Source organism: Mastigoproctus giganteus, chromosome 10, assembly GCF_048544385.1.
Source record: "Mastigoproctus giganteus isolate SK-2022 chromosome 10, ASM4854438v1, whole genome shotgun sequence".
NCBI lineage: Eukaryota > Metazoa > Arthropoda > Arachnida > Uropygi > Thelyphonidae > Mastigoproctus > Mastigoproctus giganteus.
In genome coordinates, this window is record NC_143584.1 from 6744288 (window position 1) to 6767654 (window position 23367).

Genomic DNA, 23367 nt, shown 5'->3' on the forward strand with positions numbered 1-23367 from the left:
AAATGTTGATATCAACGTAGAACATATTCAGCATTACAGCTCTGGTTCATACTATCTAATATTAAAAAAAAAAAAAAAATCAAACTACTACAAGAAAAAAAATTATGAAAATAAACTTTACAACATGCTAAATAACCTTTGAAACCTTGCTCTACTTCACTAATCCTCTCTTATCTATACTTCTTTGCTGTCACTATGAAGAGCTGCAATAGGCACGTCTGCTCACCATATAATCGCATTTGTTATTTCTTACTTTCCAGTAAAGGTGGGTTTTCTTTACTTTCACCGAATATTTTAATACATTATCACTACCATATAATTTATATAAGTTCATATGTTTCCCATGTTTATTTATGTTGCTCATGTATATTTATACAATAATATCCTGATTTTTGAACCTTTGCTAAGAAGTGGTATGCAATGCATCTTCTTTCCATTATCACTGATGCACTGTTCATTTAATTTTATATGCAGGATGTCCAAAAAATAATGGCTGGACCTTAAAAGCCTATATTTTGAATAATAAGAAATATTTTCAAGAAATGGATATTATTTTTAATTTTACTTACATAATTAAAAAACCAGTATAACAAGTGGAATTTTTAACCGATATTCCACTTCTTGCCATATATGCTTCAGCTGTACTAGTGTAACCTGCTGAATGGCCTCTGCTATTCTTACTTTCAAATGAATCAGATCTAAAATTTTTGTGCATAATAACTGCAAACCCCTAAAAGAGGAGAAAAATCAAGGAGTGTTAAATCACTTTCTAGTTGGCATTCAATTGGACCATCCCTGCTAATCCATCTTCCAGGAAACCTTGCACTGAGAATTTTCATAACTTCTGAGAAATGTGGAAGTGCACCGCCTTGCTGGAAAATTATTGTGTTTGTGAAGTCCTTCCAGTAGGTCCAGGTACACTTGCCTGTAAATTGTTTTCAACCAAGAAAAATGGTCCAAAGATGCAATCACACGTTAGGAAACTCATTTATCCATACAGACATTGAATTACCATCTACATCAATGCAGTGTACCTATATATATGTGCCAAGCGTGTGTTCATACACTAGACGAAACATTCACTTTAGGTCTATCACAAATATGTTCTTGAACCACATTTTGATTTTCTAACCCCCATATTTGGTAATTATGATGGTTTACCTGACCACTGATATGAAATGTAGCTTTCTCAGTAAATATGATGGTGTTTAAAAAATGTTCTTCATCATATAGATGATTTAAAATTACACTGGCAAATTCCACATTATGGTCTGTCATTTGGTTTAATTTCATGCAACAACTCCATGAAACAACTGAATTTCGTATGTGTGCAACTGAGGCCATTTACATAACAGGACATGGAGTGTTGATTTTGGAACCTGTAATTCTAAATTAAAACAACAAACTGATTTTTCAGGGCTACAAATAGGCTTCCACAGTTTTTCTGATGTTTTTGGCCTTCCTCTTCTTGTCTTTTAAAATACTACCAGTTTCTTCAAATTGGTGAAATCATTGTCTAATGTTGCTGTCATGTGGTGAGTCTTTAGTAAATCTTAATGCTCCCCCCAAAAACAATAACTGATTTTATGCTCAGTAAAAACAAAATAACAATGCACTTTTTCCTTCAGAGTAAACATGATTAGGTGACTTTATGATTAAATATGGACTGTTGTTACTATGCAGCAGTGTGATGAAACACTTAGCATCCACTAGTACACCTGGTGGCCACCAGTGTAATTATTTGAGTTTGCAAGGGTAGGCATACATTTAATAGGATGCATTTCATATTTCTGAAAACAGACTTTCACAAAACACACCATTATTTTTCAGACACCCTGTATATTATCAGGCAGTAAAATCAAAGTGAAGTACAGTACAACATAGTACAATGTGGTATGCTATGGCATTATGTTGTGCAGTGATAAAACTGTTGACAGCATTCAATTCCAAAATCCAGTAATGGTCTGGTTCGAAAGTTACTGGACCAAGATTGGGGTGTTTGTACTTTTTTTTGTTTATTAACCTTCAATAATACTGATACAGGCAGTACTTTTCACATGAGTGCCTAAGTGAACATTTCTTTGAATAGTGATAGGATGTTTGCTTTTGTCATTTTATTTATGTTAAATACAAGGTTTGATCAAAAAGCTCAGTGCATGTGTCAAAACAGTAATTTTATTCTATGACAAATGTTTACTTTATTAATATTCTTCAATATAATCTTCTTCTTCTGCAATCACACACTGGTTCCATCATGCCTGCTACTTATCAAAACATTTTGGGAATCTTCTTTTGTAAATAATTTAAGGCAGCCTGTCCTGTTTGACTGGATTTCTTGATTCAACTTAACTATTGATGGGTATTGACCTGATCCTTGAGGTTATCAATTAGGGTGCTGGTGTATGTATTATTGGAAACCATCTTAAGATGCTGAAGGTTTTTTTTATATGGTAATCAATGACTATACTCATACCTTACTCCAATAAAGGCTAAAACTACCTTCTGTGCGTGTGTCCCCACCACCTCAACATAGAGTTGTCAATTTAACTGATGATAAATACAAAACACACATAGAATATGATACTGATTGTTATTTTAAGATAAATTCTAGTTCTCAAATGTACTTGTAACCTTACCTATTCCAGAATAACCATCAAATCTTGTCCGGGTTGCAATATGAGGTCTGGAAAATCTCAGCCTTCGATTTTCTCTGCCTAAAAAATAACAGGAAATAAAATTCCTGCATAATAATTTTATGGAGGAAGAATTATTCAGACACCTACATTTTATATGAGAATTATAATTTATGAGGAAATACTACTCGTAAATACTACTTGATAATTATCGCTATCTGGTTGCCAAGGATTTACTGACAACTGAATTGGAGCTCAACAAGATCCATTTTCTTCTACAAAGAAAGTGGATCTTATAGCCTGCAAAGCAATTCTGACCTAAAATAATGTATACAAATTTAAAATGTTTAGGTTGCAACATTAAAAACAAAAGGAAATTAAAAACTTAATTTCAAAAAATATGCATCTGAAGGCTACATGCAGAAAGCACAAATTTACTTAATTTATACTACACTCCATTTATATTTTGAAGAAATTTTACAAAATCACGGTAAAGTCTTGAGAGAAATCATGTTCACTGTGTTCATTCTTCTGTCTTTACTGCTGGTGATAATGTGCCCCTCCTGTTACAGTGACAGAGCTTGGACTTACAGCTGTTTAGAAATGACTACATTATCCTCATGTCAACTTAAAGTAACTAATATCATTTTTAATTAACTAACATCACACAGTAGGTGGATCTCTTATTTATTAAAAACTTGAAGACACTGTTGTGACTAGTTTAAGAACTATCTGGTTACACCATTAGACAGCAGCAGGTAGCCTTGATTAGCAACAAAGTGCCAGACAATGAATAAACATATCAAATCTAAATGAGCAGCCAAGTGGTGTTCAAAAGAAAACTTCTGATTTTAAATATAACTTTTTTTTACATGAAAATAAGAACTAGTACCGTATTTGAAATTGAAAGTTCTGAATATTTAGAGCAACAGGACATGCAATGATGGATTCATGGTGACAATTTGTTGGAAAATTAAATTACGGATGATGAAGAAATAATACCATGACAGAAATGGAAGGATCATCTAAATTTAGTATGAAAAAGATTGTTATTTGGTTTTTAGGAGCATTAGCAACTAAGGCCATATTGCTCTGGGATATGCGGTGGTCAGGGCATATCCACGTGCGGTGGATATGCCCTGACCTTTCCGCATCCTCCGTATTTGGTGGTGACGGGCTTGAACCCCGGTCTAATCAAGAAGCGTGTGCTACACACTGCTGCTCCTTCCCACTATGAAAAAGAAAAGAGAAAATCAAATCAAGAGCCAAAAAACACCCTAGATGCACCTTTACATAATGCTGAAAAACAGCCTGATTCAGTCAATAATGTGATGTTTATAAAAAAGTGAAGGGACTATGCAATAAAAATTATGATATTATGTAAATGAATGTACATGTACACATTTTAAGCGAAAATATAATTCAAAATAAAATAATATAATAAAGTAAATACTAATAAAAAATAAAATAACATAATAAAGTAATTAATAATAAAAAATAAAATAATTTTTTTTTTAATGATTCCCATTTCAACTGACTTTTTTGATTAAATGACTAATGTCCAGTCCTGATTGTGTCAGATAAGAAAGCTTCTATTGAAAATAGAATAAGGAAGGATTTCATCTGCTGCGGCCTCATCTCATTATGAACCACAAAGATTGGCATTGAAAAGAATAAAGGGTATATCATTTCAGTAAACTCTAAACCAAGGATCACCAACTGGAGGATTGCAGTTTGCATTCAGACTGCCAGCAACTTTCACAAAAACCGTGACTGATCTAAACCTAAGTTAATAACACTGGTTGGCATTAATTTCCGCCCTGAAATAATTTCAACAGATTCTCGTAGGAAATATGTTCAAAAACTCAGATACGTGCTTAAAAGTTCACATTAACCTCAGTTTTCAAATATTGTAGGTTAAATCATCTTTTCCATCTATTTTTTTTTTTTTTTTTTCTAGAACATTTGGTAGATTTCTGGAGCATTTATTCAGTGAGGCCAAGGTAAAAGAGGAAATTTTTGTGGATCCTCAAATCAAACTGCTATTTCAAGATGAAAAATCTTGGAATAGCAGTTTGATTTGATCACTAAAAAATTAAATGCTACAGAAATAAGAACCTGGAATGCATTTGAAAACATCTGCCGGAACTTTCTAGGCAATGAGAAGTCACAAAGTTAGAGTGAAATTGTGAATGAGCTAATATTAGCATACAGACAGTTGGGAGGCAACAAGTCATTAAAGTTTCATTTCCTACATTAACATTTAGACTTTTTTCCTGAAAACTTGGGAGCAGTCTCTGATGAACACAGTGAAAGGTTTCTCAAGACATTTCTCAAATGGAAAAAAGATACCAGGAAAAAGACTACTGTTGGAATCTCGTACAGGAGATCCCAATGCAGTGGTTTTCAACCTTTTTTTTAATAACGGCACTCCTAAGTAATTTATTTTATTTTGCGGCATCCCTAATCAATTTTCTGCCTGTTAGATCCGATCCTCTCTCTCTCTCTGCATATATCCGTGTGTGTGTGTGTGTGTGTGTGTGTGTACAGTGGATTCCGGTTATTTGGGCCACCGGTTAATCGGGGCAGCCATTTATTTGGGGCAAATCTTAAAAAACAGAAACCAATCAAGAAAATAGCCAGGGTTTACTTCGTTTAATTGGGACAGCATGCCGTTTAATCGGGACAGGAGACCGCAACACTAGGATTACCCTACGATTGTCTCCAACGGTACCACGTGGTTCGGTCGAAATTCTGGAGGTCACAACCATAAAACAATAAAAACAATCAGCAGTCACCTGTTTATTGGGTTTTTCTGTTAGTGAAATCTATCATAAACGGACAGTAAACTCGATCTTACTGAATTTGCGATAATACCGACAGCTGGAATTCTGTGGGTTATTATGGTAAAATGTGTTTACACTTCCATGAAATCTTCAATCATATAAAAAAATCAATTTTCAGATCTTCTCTTCATTCCTATTTTTAAAGCTTTGTAACTCGTTACTCGGTTCTCACTTGCGTGTATCGTGTTATTTGCAATTTGTGTGTGCTGTGTTCTTTGTTATTGATTGCTTATCTTTTTACTGCTTTAAATTTTAACCCCCCCACCCACAAATGTCAGTGAACAGAAATGTCAACTAGTTCATACGTACATATTAATTATTCCGATTTTCATGTATCATTTAATTTTTTAATTGGTAAGGTAATAAAGGGTAAATTTGTGCTTAATCTTTGCTTTTATAGCCTGCAGATAATATTCCTCCTATTTTTGCTAATTAGAATCGCTGTTTAATAGAATTAAAATTCAATTCACAAACATGATCACAATGACCAGCACTTACTGCACATTGTATAGGGAACGGTACTTTACTATGGTGAGTTCATCATAACGTGATTTGATTGTACAGTGAACTAATTGTTGTTGTTGCTGTTGTTGTTGTTTGGTTTTTAGGAGGATTAGCAACTAAGGCCATATTGCTCCGGGATATGCGGTGGTCATTCCCTGACCTTTCCTCCGCATCCTCCGTATTTGGTGGTGACGGGCTCGAACCCCGGTCTAATCAAGAAGCATGTGCTACGCACTGCTGCTCCTTCCCACCTGGCTACGGAGGCGCCTTGAACTAATTGTAAAGGGGGGGGGGGTACATTGTATTTTTAACTATTTATGTGAAACTTCAGATAATTGGGGCAGCCGCTTAATCGGGCCAAAATGCACTAGTCCTGATGTGTCCCAAATAACCGGAATGGACTGTGTACATATATATATAATTTGTATTATGAAATTTAATTTTTATAATTATATTATTGTAATAAATATCATATAACATATATATTTTTTAATATTATATATATATATATATATATATATATATATATATATATATATATATATATATATATATAAAGAATAAAATTATATACTGTGTATATATATATATACAGTATATAATTTTATTCTTTATATAGAGGTACTAAATAAGCATCAATTATAGATCACCACAAAATTAAAAAGATACTGTACACCTTTTTATAATGAAATAAACATATAAATTAAAAAATAATAAGTTTAAGTAACTTAAACCCAAATTACGTGTCACCCCTGGAATGTTGTTGCGGCATCCCAGTTGAAAACTACTGCACCAATGGATAATTATAAAAGGCAAAAAATCACAAAATAAGTGTTTTGTTATCAGATAAAAAATTTTGTAAATAGAATAAGGTTACTAGACCCATTGTTCAATATTTAGTACTGCATGTAACATTTTCTTAAAATATATGAAATCTTTTTTACTAGTAACTTAGTTTTTGACTTTAATCCCTTCTCCCTTAAAATTGGTAGATGTTACAGCAATATGGTTTCCATATTTGAATTCAGCAATTCTAATCTACAAGAATCATCCTGAATTTTAACAGGGAGCAAAAAAATGAGGATTTTTTGCCAACCAGCGTAATCTATTACCACTCATAAAGTAATTATTTAATTTTTGCATTTTTTTTAAAGTTCCCTTAATTTCATGTGTAAAATTTACAAAAAAAATTAACCATACATTATACTGAATACAACTTTTTCTGCATTCTGTAATAAGTAGTGTTCTGTAATAAAAGGATATAGAGTATTTTATTGTAATATTTAATATTTGAATGTTTTTTAAACTGATTAATTGAACTGGGAGCTAAATAAATCTGTGAAAAGAAAGCAAAAGAGTAATTGTTGTATGTAAAAATGAATAAAGTTAATGAATAAAAATGAATAAAATTGTTGTAGATAAAAATGAATAAAACACCTGGGGCTGAGATAATATATCCAATTATATTAAATGGAGCAGTAAAGGAGGAAAGCAAACCTTTAGCCATGATTATGGGTACATCCTTAGATTCTTAGGTTCCAGAGGGGGCCTATGCAGATTTCAGATGCAAGTGTCTCCCCTATTCAAAAAGGGGGGAGGAAGGAGCTCAAAGGGTTAAATGAATAAGATATACAGAAGCTTGACTCCTGTTTCAGGAGAAAATAATGAAGACATGGTTAAAGAAGTAGTATTGGATCATCCAGACAGGAATGCAGGTATACTGCAGTCACAGAATAAATTTGTTAAAAGGTGGTTTATCTGTCTGATTAGATACTATGGTGCAGAACAAAGGAACTAGATCCAAAAATTAATTTTGATATCATATACTTAGATTTTAGAAAGGCTTTCAATAATGTTGCACATAAAAGACTGCTATACAAATTGAAGCAATGTGGCATTAAGAGCAAATTGCTGCTATGGATAAAGGGATGGTTTGAGTGAGAGAAGACAGTGGTCATCAAAGAGTTGTTGCCCATTAATGGGATTAGTATATTAGTGGGGTTCCACAAGATTTGGTGCTGGGCCCCTTATTTTTTTTTAACAATATTTATAAATGATAAATATTGTTAAAAACAGTATTTATTAATTATATTTATTCATTAACAATACTGATTCGGGCATATCAAGTTTTCTGATGATACAAAGGTTAGTAAGATAGTTAATGATAGAAATCAGGGCATGCCACTGCAACAAGGCCTAAAGAAATTAAGCAGATGGGTTGAAAACTGGCAATTGAGGTTTAACATTGATAAATACAAAGTATTCAACATGCATAGTGCAGAATGAAAAGACCTATGGGTAATTGTATAGTTCAACATTAAGTTCTTTGGGTAGTGCAGATAAGTGACTGGGGCAGCTCATGAAGGTTCTGTCAATGATATACAGCAGGAGTGTCCAACTTAATTTCCGAAGCGATCTACTTTTTTTTCTTCCAAATGTGCCGCGATCTACCATCTAATTCTTATTTTAAATTCAGATGTATTTAAAATTTTAATTTATGCGAAGCTTGTGTCTTCATGTCATCTGCCAAGCTTTCAAAATTGGGATATACTGTGATAAGGCCAACCTTAAAAATCTTCTGTATGCAAGTCCGTAAGAAAACGGCGATTCCTCGTCTTTATTTGTTTCAAATACGAAAAGGCTGATTCACATAGATATGTGTAACCAAAACAGCAATTGAAAAGTTCACTGCATTTTTTTACATTTGGGTATTTTTCTTGGCAAACATATTTCCATAAGTCTTCTTCTGATGATGTGGCTTTTAGGAAGATATCGTTTTGCAATGTAAGAATTTCATTTTCAAGTAATATTTTCTCCATGTGAAAAAAATCTCAGCGATTTTTTCTGCAATTGTTTCGCATCTAAATCGACATTAAATGGATAAGAAATATATTGATAATGTCTTCAATTGTTTTAAAATCACTGAATCTGGTTTAAAAATCGTCCACAACATTCTCAATTTCAGAAACATATTTCTCACTATTAAATTCAAAAACAGAATATTTTTGAAACTGATCTTGCATATTTGCAAAATGATCGATTTTTTTTTTTCCTTTGAGATCCTTAGCCACTGGCTAAAATTGATATTTATAATCAAAAATACTACTAATCAGTGCGTTGAAGTGCCTTTCTAAATTTCCTTTTTTGGGTATAGCCACGGAAGCATTGCAAATCAAATAACAGCATTTTTCTTTTATCATTACAAAAAAAAAGTATTCCAGTTGTCACTCTAAGAAAATTATACATTTTGCTCTTTTTTGTAGTATTCATTTTAAATCAAAGATTATTAAATTAACGCATAAGTACTGTCCAGTTATTAATATTAAGTAACCTAAATAAGAATTCGACACATACACTGCTCTCCACCGCACAACTATGTGAATTTTCATTAGACAAGCCTAGCGGCTGCGTGCCGAAAAGAGCAGTTATGTAGTTCAACAGATTTGTAATTCGCGTATGCAGTGGAGTGCATAATAATAATATTTAGATTTTGACAAATCTATTTTTTATATATATTTAAAAAATCGTCGTGATCGACCGAAATTAAAGCCGCAATCAACTTGTTGGCCACCCCTGATACACAGGAATTTTACCTTCAGGAATATGGAGGTAATTATCCCTTTGTAAAAAGCAATAGTTAGGTCCCATTTTGAATACTGCATCCAGGTCTAGAAGGCTCATTCTAGAAAGAGTGAAAATCCATTGGCACAGGTATAGAGAAAGACAACAAGATTAGTCAAGGACACAAAAGGGTACTCTTACAAAGAAGGACTTCAGTTCTGAAAACTGCAGCATCTGGAGTTTGTTTGTTTGTTGTGTGGTTTTTAGGAGCATTAGCAACTAAGGCCATATTGCTCCAGGAATATGCGGTGGTCATTCCCTGACCTTTCCGCATCCTCCGTATTTGGTGCAGCATCTGGAAACTATGCCTGTGTTCAGACCTGATTGAAATGTTTATGGCTTTAAATGAATTGGGTAACTAAATGTTTATGGTATCCTTCCCTTTCTCAGAAGACACATAAAAGGGGACATAAATTTAAACGGAAAAATAATTCTGGCGAAAAAAAACTTGCTGGCTAAAAGAAAACTTCCTACAATCTACAACCTCTTACCCTTGCAATTTGAATTTATAGCCCCTAGTTCTGGAATTCTTTAACAGTGAAAATTCCATCTTTATTCATTTTACTATCAGTTTTATAAATCTCAATCAGGTCCCCTCTAAGGTGCTTAGTTGCCAAGCTCTGTAGCCCACATAATCTAAATCTTTCCTCATATGGTCTATGGTCGTCCTTTTGCTGATCTCATTATGCAAGTTGTCCATCTTTGGACCCTTTCAAGATGCACGGAATACTTGGTAACAGTATTCCAAACGAAGGTTTACAATTGCCTTATACAGTAGGGCTATGACCTCCCTATCTCTACAGGATATTGTTCAATAAATCATCAATAGGACAACATGGGCTTTCCTGGTCGCCTGGTTACATTGCTCAGAGAACTTCATATCTGTTCATATGTAACTCCTGGATTCCTTTCTTCCTCTACTGATTTTTATTCAACCCCACCAAGTGTATAAGTTCTTTTGGGGTTGCTATTCTCAAAGTGCAAGACCTTGGATTTTGCTGCATTAAAACATAGTTGCCAATTTTAGACCATTCCTGACGCCTGTTCAAATCATTCTGAAGAAGTGCTGCTTGGCACTGATCATTAACACCTCTACTAATCATTATGTCATCTGCAAATTTTGACACCATGCCCTTTATCCCTTCATTGACGTCATTTAAGAAAATCAAAAACAACATTGGTCCAAGGACAGATGCTTGGAGATCCCACCTTTGACCTTACACCAATCTGAAGAATATTCCTTAATCACAATCCTCTGATTTCTGTCCTGCAGCCACCCTGCAATCCACTTTAGAATCTTTCCAGTAATCTCAACATGTTCCAGCTTATACAGGAACCTCTCATGAGGAGCTAAGCCAAATGCAATGTTAAAATCTAATAAAAACTATGTTGAAATTGTTCCCTACATCTAGCTCATGAGTAACCATGTCAAAATAGCTTACTATGTTAGTTAAACATGATTTTCCCTTAACAAAACCATTTGTGTGTCCTTCAGAGTGCCATTTCTATCTAAATGTCTCTGAATTGCAGTCTTAATCATTGCCTCTAACATTTTCCCTACCACTGTATAACTTCAATAGTTGATTCCTAAAGTCATTCGGAACGAAAAATGTTATATCAACATGGGTACAATTCTTAACAATTACAGTCGTGCGTACTTGAAATGTAGCATATATGCAAATAAGCATTCGACAGATCTCAACCCCCTTATATTACTACATAGGGCATCATATGAAAGATGTTCATAAGCTAAGCTAATGCCAGACATTCTGAACATTACTGCAGGTTAAAACATGAAACTATAAATATATGATATAATCATCTTCCAGTTTGTTCAGTGTAATGTAATTTTTTTTAAATAATTTTATTTATTTATTTTTTTATACTAAACTCTCTTAAGTCAAGCTACATTTAAAATGACCATAGCTCAGCAACTGCTGAGAATCAAACCTATGCTGATATATTTTCACTCAGAATGATCTCAGGAATCACCTCCTGAAATTATGAAATAAATTTACAAGACACTATATAATATGATAGGGGCTTAGAGGGAACAGGTATTGTGTGTGTTATCAGACACTAAGTCTAAAGCACTGATGGATCCAATATCTTTCTATTTCAGAAGATTTAGGAGAAGTCCAGTTGGCCTGCCTCCCGAAAATCCACTCATGCACAACTTCTCAATATTAAGCCCTATTATGTCACTTAGGTGGCAACGAACTTGTAGAGTGGTTCTCTTCAAGACGCCTGGTCAGCGTGAAGAGGAAAAGACCAAACCCTCCAGCACAATGAAACAAATGGCCCTCAGTCCCCAGCAGCTTTCACTCCCCTCTTACAGCAGCAGCAGCAAGAGGATCAGAATGGAAGCAGAAGGTGCTAAGAATCTCTGGGTACGACCAGGCTCACATGCACAGAAACTTAACTTGGCCTGTTACAACGTAAGATCGCTCATCGGTGAAGATAGGATATTAGAGCTGGAAAAGGAATGAGAAAATGTGAATTGGAATATCATAATTTTCTGAAACAAGAAGAAGAGGAAATGAATCACTTATAAGTTTATCAAGTGGAAATCTGCTGTACGCCAATGGAAACAGTGAAAGGAGTTAAGCTGGAGTTGACTTTCTGGTCCATACAGATATAAAAAACAACATTTTGGAATTCAAAAGTACATCACCAAGGGTATCAAGACTACTACTCAGGATTTCTAAGAGATACAAGCTAAAGGTTATAATGATTTATGCACCAACATCAAGCCATGATGATGAAGAGGTTGAAGAAATGTACACCGAAATTGAGAGTCTTCTAGATGAGCAGAAAACCCACTACACTATCATTATGGGGGACTTCAATGCTAAGGGTGGAAAGAGAAAAAACAGTGCAGAAATGGGAACTATAGGAAACTTTGGAATTGGTGAAAGAAACGAAAGAGGTGAAAGACTGTGGAATTCGCAGAATCTCGAGGAATGTCGGTAATGAACACTTTTTTTCAAGAAAAGGGTGAACAGAAAGTGGACATGAAAGAGTCCAAATGGATTAACAACTAATAAAATCGACTTCATCCTCACTAAAGAAGATATATCGTAAATGATGTTACCATCCTGAACAAGGTAAAGGTTGGAAGTGATCACAGAATGGTAAGATGCACACATGATATAGATGTAAGAAAAGAAAGGAAAAAACTGACTCAAGTAAATAATACGAAGGTCTTGGAGATAACAGAAGAGGAGAAAAAGAAGTATGTACTGGAACTTAAGAACAAGTTTGAGCTTCTGCAGACTGTTCAGGACCAAAATATCAACGAGGAATATTACAACTTTCTGAAAGTGATAAAGCCCAAGAAATCCAAAGAATAAAAAATTAGTCAAGAAACATTTGTCATGATGAACCGAAGACAACAAATGAAGAGCAAGCTAAACAGTGACAAAGACAAAATTTAGTATACTGAGTTATGCAAAGCCATTAGAAAGAAACTCAGAGAGGACATAAGATCAAACAAAAGAAAAGTAGAACAAGCATTAAGGGAAAACAAATGACTTAAATCAGCAGGCATGAGCCGTAATACAGAAAGACAAATGATAGTGAAACTGGAGAATAGCAATGGTGTACTTATAAATATCAGAGAAGGCATAATTCAAATAGCAGAAGACTACTATAGAGAATTATACAAGGAGGGAGGGAATGATGCAAGCAGTTGGGAAGATGGGTCACAAATCAGTAACACATACGATATACCCAATATCCTTCATAAAGAGGCAGAACACGCATTGAAGAAAATGAAGAATCAGAAAGCTCCAGCGAAGGTGAACTTACTGTAGAATTGCTAAAATTGAGGGGAAGGGACACGATACAGAAAATGGCAAGACTTAACAAAATGCTTAGAAAAGGTGTGACACCTAAGGAGTGGAATTAGGCAATCATAGTTTTGCTGCATAAGAAGATAAATCAGAAATTGGAAATTATAGATTTCTTCTTATTTGCTTCTTATCCTGCATCTACGAGTTGTTCATAAGGGTCATTAATAACAGATTAGAAAGACTACTTCATGAGAATCAACCGAAAGAGCAAGCTGACTTTAGGACAGGATTCTCAACTAGGGATCACCTTCACGTAATATCACAGCTAATGGAGAAAGCAAATGAATATAAAACACCATATGCCTGCCATTTGTGGATTATGAAAAGGCATTTGACTCCATACAGCATAAGGCAATGTTTCGAGCACTGGAAAGACAAGGCATAGATACCTCATATATTATGATTTTGAAGAAAATAAATGAGAATGCTATCTACTTTATTAGACTAGCCAAAGACAGTAGAAAATTTAAAATTGAGAAAGAAGTTCGACAAGGAGACACAATATCTCCAAAGTTGTTTAATGCTGCCCTTGAGGAAGCTTTCAAAAGATTAGACTGCTCGCAGAAAGGAATCAATGTGAATATGGAGAGTACCTAAACTATTTACGATTTGCAGATGATATTGTGATCATAATCCATGATCCTAAAGAATTAGATGAAAATCTTAATCAGTTATACAGAGTTAGTAAGGATTTCAGACTAAAGATGAATATTAGCATTAGCATTAGCAAAGGCACATGATGCAAGAAAGCAAGCTTATATAGCATCAGCCAAAAAAAAAAAAAAAAAACCTTATTTCACCCATCCACTTGCTCCAAATGTTTGTCAAGTTCTGCCAAACTATTGAATCTATTTAAGTTATCGACATCTACAATGACAGATGGAAGTTTGTTCCAGCAATCAACTACCCGCTGGCTAAAAGCAAACTTCCGCATATCTATCCTACAACCGTCTTTCTTCAATTTTAATTTATGCCGTCTCAGGCAATTATTCTGAGCAAGAGGAAGAATCCCATCTGCATTGAGCATACTCAAACCATTCAAGGCTTTATACACCTCAATCAGATCACCTCACAGGTTGCCTAGTCTCCAGACACTGTAATTTGCAAAACTTAAGCCTTTCTTTGTAAGAGAAACCCTTTGTTCCATTCACTAATCTTGTTGTCCTTCTCTGTACTCGTTCCAACAGCTCTACATCCTTCTAAAAATGAGGCCTCCAGACCTGTACACAGTACTCAAGGTGTGGCCTGACCATTGCCTTATACAAGGAGATAATCATCTCCTTATCCCTGCTAGAAACATTCCTGTATATCATTGACAAGACACCATGAGCTACTCTTGTAGATGTCTGCACTGCTCAGAAAACTTCGTATCTGCCTGCACAATTACACCCAGGTCCTTTTCATTCTCTACCACTGTCAGTGTGGTACCACAGAGTTGATACGTTACTCTGGGATTAGTACTTTACATTTGTCAATGTTAAACTTCATTTGCCACCTCTCAGCCCAACTTTTGCCATCTTTCTGCTCAACTTTTCTAGATCCTGTTGTAGCAGTGTACTGTCATTAGTGTCATTAACAACCCTGCCAACCTTCATATCGTCTGCAAACCTGGACATTAAGCCTGATATACCATCATCAATATCATTTATAAATAGAGATAAAAACAATGGACACAACACTGAACCCTGAGGGACTCCACTAATAACATTAGTCCAAGATGAGCAGTGTCCATTGATTACCACTCTCTGTCTTCTCCCACTCAACCATCCCTTTATCCATAGCAGCAATTCGCCTCCAATGCCACACTGCTCCAATTTGTGCAGCAGTCTTCCATGTGCAACAGTATCAAAGGCTTTTCTCAGATCCAAATATATGATATCAAAGTTATTCTTTGCATCCAGTTCCTTTGTGACTACATCATAGTATCCAATCAAATTAGACAGACAAGACTTCCCCTTAACAAACCCGCGCTGTGTCCGAGCTTTAACTGAAGTCTTGTCAAGATGATCCTGCAATGTTTCTTTAACCAGTGCCTCCATTAATTTCCCTGGAACAGAAGTTAAACTAACAGGTCTGTAATTACCTGTGTCTCCCTTTGATCCTCCTTTGTTGTTGTTGTTGTTATTTGGTTTTTAGGAGCATTAGCAACTAAGGCCATATTGCTCCGAGGATATGCGGTGGTCATTTTCTGACCTTTCCGCATCCTCCGTATTTGGTGGTCAAGGGCTCGAACCCCGGTCTGATCAAGAAGCGTGTGCTACACACTGCTGCTCCTGCCCATCTGGCTACGGAGGCGCCGCCCTCCTTTGTGGATTGGGATTACATTTGCACATCTCCAGTCCATGGGTACCTCCCCTGAGTCCAGGGAAGCTCTCATAATTATAGCTAAGGGTTTGCTTACTTCCTTTGCTGCCTCCTTTAATATAACTGGATAGATTCCATCCACCCCAGGTGCCTTTCTTGTGTTTATCTTCAACAATTACTCCTCCATTTTATTCTCAGTTATTACAAGATTATCTAGCTTACTGTCAAAGTTGAATACACCTCTGACATTCCCCTCCCTAAATAACTCCTCATGTGTGAATGTCGATGCAAAATATTCATTTAGTTTGTTAGCTACCTGAGCAGGATCATCAACAGTTGAACCATCGATATCAAGTGGACCAATCTTATTCAACCCCTTACTTCTAGAGTTTACATAAGTAAAGAACTCTTTGCTGTTTTTCCTTTGCCAAAGATTTCTCTTAATCTGCCTTCACCTGCCTAACCTCCTTTGTTACTTGGTTACAGACTAGCTTATATCTATCATAGGCTTCTGTGTCACATGTTAATTTATATGTATCCCATGCATTTTTCTTTTCTGTCACATGTCTAATTTGTCACATGTCATTAGTTCATCTGACACCCATTTAGGCCTAAATCTTGAAAAATATTTCATTGTTGGTATGAAAAGCCTAGTAGCTTCCAAGATCAATTCTTTGAATGCTTCCCATTTTGAATTTGCTGTTGGTAACATCATCAGTTGATCCCACTGTATAGAATTTAAATACTGTCTGAGCCCACCACAGTCACCTTTATGAAAGCAAAAACCCTTCCCTTTACCCTTGATGGTAGTTACCTCTTTGAGTAAATCCCACTTCAGCACACTGTGATTATGCCACCTGGTGGTTCCTTTATCTGCAGATTCTTGATGCATGAAGAATCACTACTAATAATCAGGTCAAGAGTATTACTCCCTCTAGCTGCCTCCCGAACATACTGTTCTAGAAAACAATCATCCAATAAATCCACAAAAGCCTTGCTAGTGTGTGAGTGACCAACCCATAAATTCCAGTCAATATCCGGGAAATTAAAATCTCCCATTATAAGACACTCTAATTTACTGGCCCACTCTATTTCTCTGCACAATTGCTCATTACACTCATCAGATTCATTAGGCCTATTACACACACCTACTCTCATTTTTCCTTTCCCAGTGCTTATGTTACACCAAACAGACTCAACGTTGCATTGTCCACCCACATCAACTGGATGTACTTCCTTAGATTTTATGTGTTTCTTAACTAACAGCATAACCCCTCCTCCCTTCCTGTCTACTCTATCCTTTCTGTACACATTGTACTCCCCAAATTCCAGTTCTGCACTGCTTATGTCTGTGCGATATATGGCTAAAATAAAAGTAATGATGAACAAGTATGCCACAGAAAGGGATATAATCATTGAAGGAGCAGTAATTGAAAAGGTGGAATCATATACTTATCTGGGACAAGTCATCAGCCGTATTAATAATAAATGGCTGGAAGTCAAGAGAAGAATAAATTTTGGATGGATAGCATTCAGGAAATATAGTCACATACTGAAGAGCAATATCCCAATTTGCCTGAAATGTAAAATAATGAATCAATGTATACTCCCCACCCTTATGGAAGTGAAACTTGGGCACTCACCAAAAGAATGGAAGAGAAACTGAGAACTACACAGCGAAGAATGGAATGAATTATATTAGGAATCAGACTGTTAGATAAGAAGAGAAACATATGGTTTAGGCAGCAAATTCAAGTAAAGGACATTCTTATCAAAACTAAAGAACTAAAATGGTCTTGGGCAGAAAGGTACCCACAAGAGGAGCTAGAACAAAACCTGGAAGACAACAACGGAGATGGGCATATGAAATTCACAAGTTTGTGGGTAGTAAATGGATGGCCATTGCACAAAACAGAAGGAACTGGAAAGTTGCTGGAGAGGCCTTCATCCTGCAGCGGATTAAAAATGGCTGATGATGATGATGATGATATAATATGAATGGCTTAGTCTATTGACTCCAAGGAAAATATACTAAGAACTATTGGATAATATCCAATCAAAAATTGATTGGATATTATCCATAAACTAGTCATAAAGAACTGTAACAAGCTCAAGAACATAAATAACATTAATTCTGTATTTTTAGAATTTATACCTTTTTAAAAAAAGAACTGACCGTTTTTATTTGGTTCCATCCTTCCACTTGTAATAACCAATTATTTATTATTCAATACACAAACTTGTCTGTTGAACTATTCTCTCTTAAAATTGTTTCTAATTGTCTTCAGATGCCTTTACCTAATAAAACTACAAAGTTCATTCAATTAGAATACAACTTTATATTAAACTAAACATTTCAAAAAAGAAGCATACAAGAAATTATCAAATCCAAATGGATGGAAGTTATTACACCAACCTTGTTCACATAAACAACATTGATAAAATAGTTTTTATAACAATCAAGGGCTTGCCGACTGAGAATAATTATGTAATAAGTGTACTACCACTGTATATATTGCCTTAATATTAATCAAATTGTTACAGGACCTCTGATAAGGAAATTTATTTGTGTTTATTGCCGGAAGGCAATATTAGCGTTTAGAATATATAAGTCAATGTGCCAGGTTCACTGTTGGGTGTGCGGTGTCCTGGGATTTCGGCCTCTAATAAGGTGCATAAATTGTAAATCTTAAATTGTATAAATTGTAAGATATATATATCGGACCTCATTGTAACCGAACTGAAGGTTCTAACTATCTGTATAGTTGTATAAGTTGTGAAGATTAATGTAGAAATTGGTGCCTTCAACAAATTGTAATAACTGAGTTGCAAATGTTATGGATATATAGTATGGTCAAATGTGCGGCTATACTACATTGGTCTCAGGCAAGAGACTTATTGTTTGTAATAATTCCTGTGAAGTTGGTGGATCAAGATGTTTTGTAAAACCACAAATTGTAAATATTCTACAGTTACTCTTCAGCGGCGGATAGGGGAAACCCTGGAGTCCACAGAAAATAATAAAATACTTTGAATTCCATACATTGTAAAACTACTATGGCTAAATGTGGCCATTCCAGAGTATAAACAAAACATAAAATGTGTTATTATTTTTATTTTTTTGCATGTTGCCATGTACATGCCTTCAGTAGCACAGTTGGCATAATCACCATCTTCCCCACACCACGTGGAAAAGACCAGAGTTCGAATCCCATTGATGACGTGAGAAATTTTACAGGCTTTTTTCAGTGTAGCCGAGTTAGTTAGTCTTGAGTGAAGGTGGCATTTTTTCCAGGATTAATGTGCAAACAGGCAAATGGACCACGGAACACATGCAATTTATAGACATAATATACTGCCTGACCACCAGGAGAAGAACCCTGTCAATTATTCCACCTCCATGGAAATGGAGTTCAATTCTGTTTGGGAAGATGGGAGCACTCTCAGTGCAGGGTTGTCGTAAATGCATACTGGTGACAGAACAATAACTGCACAGAAGTAGTATTAGCTGCTTGCATTTACAAATGTATGCTTTTTCAATTTTTATTTTAGATTTATTTTGCATTCTAAAGTTTGAAAAGCATTATTTTTTATTTTTGTAATGACAAATTTTAAGAAGGGTAAAACCATCCATTCCCAAGTAAGGGAAATTATTAACAATGTGTTGGCATTTTGTGGAAAGAAGCTATCAATAATGCTCTTCAACTACTAATCTGCTAAGCTAGAACATGTGCTTTGGCAACAACAGGAATTTCTCTTTCCATTCTGAAAAGAATAAAATGTCATGTAGATGAACTTCAATGTAGTGCTAGTAGTGTGTTATCAACACCCAGAAAACACTGCAAAAAAGCTGAACATTTGAAAGGAATACAGACGACTTCAATAGATGCATTATTTGTGATGTGATAAACAAATTTTATATAAAATAAAAGAAAGTGCCAACAATTTGCATATTGTTGCCTGTTTTGAAAGATAAAATAGATTTTACATGGAAATGTGAAGTTTAGAGTAAAAATATTTCATTCCAATGCTGACCTTGTGTACAAAGTCATTCGTGTATTAAGAATTTGCAGATAAAGGAACCACTAGGTGGCAGTGATCACAGTGTGCTGAAGTGGGATTTACTCAAAGAGGTAACTACCGTCAGGGGTAAAGGAAAGGGTTTTTGCTACCGTAAAGGGGAGTACAGTGGTCTCAGACAGTTTTTAAATTCTGTACAGTGGGATCAACTGACGATGTTACAAACAGTAAATTCTAAGTGGGAAGCATTCAAAGAATTAATCGTGGAAGCTACTAGACTTTATATACCGATTAAGAAATATCGTTCAAGGTTTAGGCCTAAATGGTTATCAAATGAACTAATGAGACTCGTGACAGAGAAGAAAAATGCATGGGATGCATATAAATTATCAGGTGACGCAGAAGCCTGTGGCAGATATAAGCTAGTCTGTAATCAGGTCACAAAGGAGGTTCGGCAGGCGAAGGCGGATTACGAGAAATCTTTGGCAAAAGATGCTAAGAAAAACAGCAAGGATTTCTTTACTTATATAAACTCTAAAAGGAAGGGGATGAATATGATTGGACCACTTGACATCGATGGTTCGACTGTTGATGATCCTGCTCAGATAGCAAACAAACTGAATGAGTATTTTGCATCTACATTCACACGTGAGGAATTATTACAATTTGAAAATGGAAGAAGGTTATCAAATTGTAGCAGTGTGCTTAATGATTTTGTAATAACTGAGAGCAAAGTGGAGGAGAAATTGTTGAAGTTTAACATAAGAAAGGCACCTGGGGTGGATGGGATCTATCCAGTTATTTTAAAGGAGGCGGCAAAGCAACTAAGCAAACCCTTAGCCATAATTATGAGAGCATCCTTGGACTCAGGGGAGGTTCCCACGGACTGGAGATGTGCAAATGTGTCCCCAATTCACAAAGGTGGATCGAAGGGTGACACGAGTAATTACAGACCAGTTAGTTTAACTTCTGTTCCGGGTAAAATAATGGAGTCGCTGGTTAAAGATGCATTGCAGGATCATCTAGACAAGACTGCAGCGATAACTCAAACACAGCATGGGTTTGTTAAGGGAAAGTCTTGTCTGACAAATTTGATTGGTTATTATGATGTGGTCACAAAGGAACTGGATGCAAAAAATAATTTTGATATCATATACTTGGATTTCAGGAAAGCTTTTGACACTGTTGCGCATGGAAGACTACTGTACAAATTGGAGCAGAATGGTATTAAGGGTAAGTTGCTACAATGGATAAAAGGATGGTTAAGTGTGAGAAGACAGAGGGTGGTAATCAATGGGTGCTGCTCTTCTTGGACTAATGTTATTAGTGGAGTCCCACAGGGTTCGGTGTTGGGTACACTGTTGTTTTGTGTATTTATCAATGATATTGATGAAGGTATATCAGGCTTAATGTCGAAGTTTGCAGATGACACAAAGGTTGGCAGGGTTGTTAATGACAGTAATGGCAGTGTGCTACTGCAACAGGATCTAGATAATTTGGGCAGATGGGCTAAGAAGTGGCAACTGAAGTTCAACCTTGACAAATGCAAAGTACTGCATATGGGAAGAAATAACCCCAGAGAAACGTACCAACTGTGTGGTACTACACTTAAGGTGGTAGAAAATGAAAAAGACCTGGGAGTAATTGTGCAGGCAGATATGAAGTTTTCTGAGCAGTGCAGACAGGCTGCTAGGGCGGGTCATGGGGTTTTGTCAATGATATATAGGAATTTTGCTAGCAGGGAAAAGGAGGCAATGGTCAGGCCACGCCTTGAGTACTGCGTACAGGTCTGGAGGCCTCATTTTAGGAAGGATGTAGATTTGCTTGAGCGTGTACAGAGAAGAGCAACACGATTGGTGAGGGGAATGAAGGGATTCTCTTACCAAGAGAGGCTTAAGTTCTGCAAATTGCAGTGGCTGGAGACTAGGCACCTGCGCGGTGATCTGATTGAGGTCTATAAGGCCTTGAATGGGTTGAGCACGCTGAATTCTGATGGGATCCTTCCACTTGTTCAGATTACGAACCTACGGGGACATAAGTTCAAATTAAGAAAGGACAGATGTAGAATAGATGTGGGGAAATTTGCCTTTAGCCAGCGGGTGGTTAATTGCTGGAACAAACTTCCATCTGTCGTTGTAGAAGTTGATAGGTTAAATAAATTTAAGGAGGAACTGGACAGGCATTTGGAGGGAATGGTGTGATTTTTTTTTTTTTTTTTTTTTGGCTGATGCTGCATAAGCTCCTACACTTGCTTTCTTGCATCATGTGCCACTACTACTACTACTACTACTACTACTACTACAAAGCTGATTACTATGGGCAAATGAACTATCAAAATTTCAAAAAAATGGGTATTAGAAAAAAGTGCTTCCCAATATTCCTCCTCATTCCAGCATATGTATGGACAATGTACTTCACCACACCAAAAAGGCTGACTCAGATTCCATAAAATATTCAACTAAAAAGGATACGACAGTTTGGCACGAGAAAAAAATACAGATCATGATCCCCCAAAAAGATTATTTGCATTCTACCATACCATTGTGATTTGAATGCTATTGAATCTTTTCAATAGCATTAAAATCACATGGGTAGCACAGTTGGTAGAATTACCATCCTGCCCACTCCATGTGGAAAATACCTAAGTTCAAGCCCCGTTGACATCAGAAGTTTCAAAACTCTGATGTCAACGTTTGCTCAGATTGTATCAGTAAAATTATTCTTGTAGGAATGGAATCCTTTATTCCACACTCCACTTTAAAATTTTGTCCTTTATCTACACCTTGATTTTCCAATAAATGTGCTAAGGCTATTCAAGAGAAGAACGCTGCATATCGTAATTGGCTTGTTTCCAATTCTTCAGTTTCATTTTCTGCCTACACCAAAGCTCACAACAATTGTAAAGCAGTTATTAATCAGTCCCAATTAGATTTTGAACAGACTAAGAGCAAAAAACTTGCTTCTTGCCCGAATGGTAGCCGAGCATTCTGGTCTCTTGCCAAAGCTATTGGCCGTAACTTTTGCCCATCTCTGCTCCCACCACTGTCAAAACCAAATGGTTCAGTTTTCACTTCAGCCAAGGATAAAGCTGACCTGCTAACATCCCATTTTTCTTCCAACTCATGTATTAATGATCTTGGTAAAACACACTCCCACTATTCCCAACATGTTCCATTCAATGCCTCCTGTTGTCTTCCGTCAAAAGGACATCAGAAGGATTGTGACGAATCTTGATGCAAAGAAAGCTCCAGTTCCTGATGGTATTTCTCCACTTGTTTTCAAAACCTGTGCTCCTGAACTTACTCCTGTTTTTTGCCAACTTTTTTCACTTTCTTATTCCAAAGGTGTTTTTCCTACTGCTTGGAAATTTGCTAATATCCAGCCAGTTCCTAAAAAGGGTGAAAAATCCCTCCCATCCAATTATCGTCCTATTGCAATTGCTTCTACTCTTTCTAAAGTAATGGAGAAATCAATTAACTGCCAACTCTTAAACTACCTAAAAACCTTCTGTCTGATCAATGATCACCAGTATGGATTCTGTCAGTGTCAATCCACTGGTGATATTCTCGCTTATGTTACTCATTT

The 23367-nt window shown here is 35.8% G+C and overlaps 1 protein-coding gene across 1 annotated transcript in view; it reads right to left on the reverse strand.

Annotated features, from left to right (window-relative positions):
- Nucleotides 1–23367, reverse strand: part of LOC150078657 (eukaryotic translation initiation factor 2-alpha kinase 1-like) — a 176936-nt gene that overhangs the window by 148628 nt on the left and 4941 nt on the right. Inside the window, exons 2-3 of the mRNA XM_090382196.1 lie at nucleotides 17939–18069; nucleotides 2637–2714 (exon numbers count right to left, since the gene is read on the reverse strand). Of these exons, the coding sequence (XP_090238322.1) occupies nucleotides 2637–2714; nucleotides 17939–17957 (97 nt within the window). The 5' untranslated portion in view covers nucleotides 17958–18069. The remainder of the gene's footprint in view (nucleotides 1–2636; nucleotides 2715–17938; nucleotides 18070–23367) is intronic.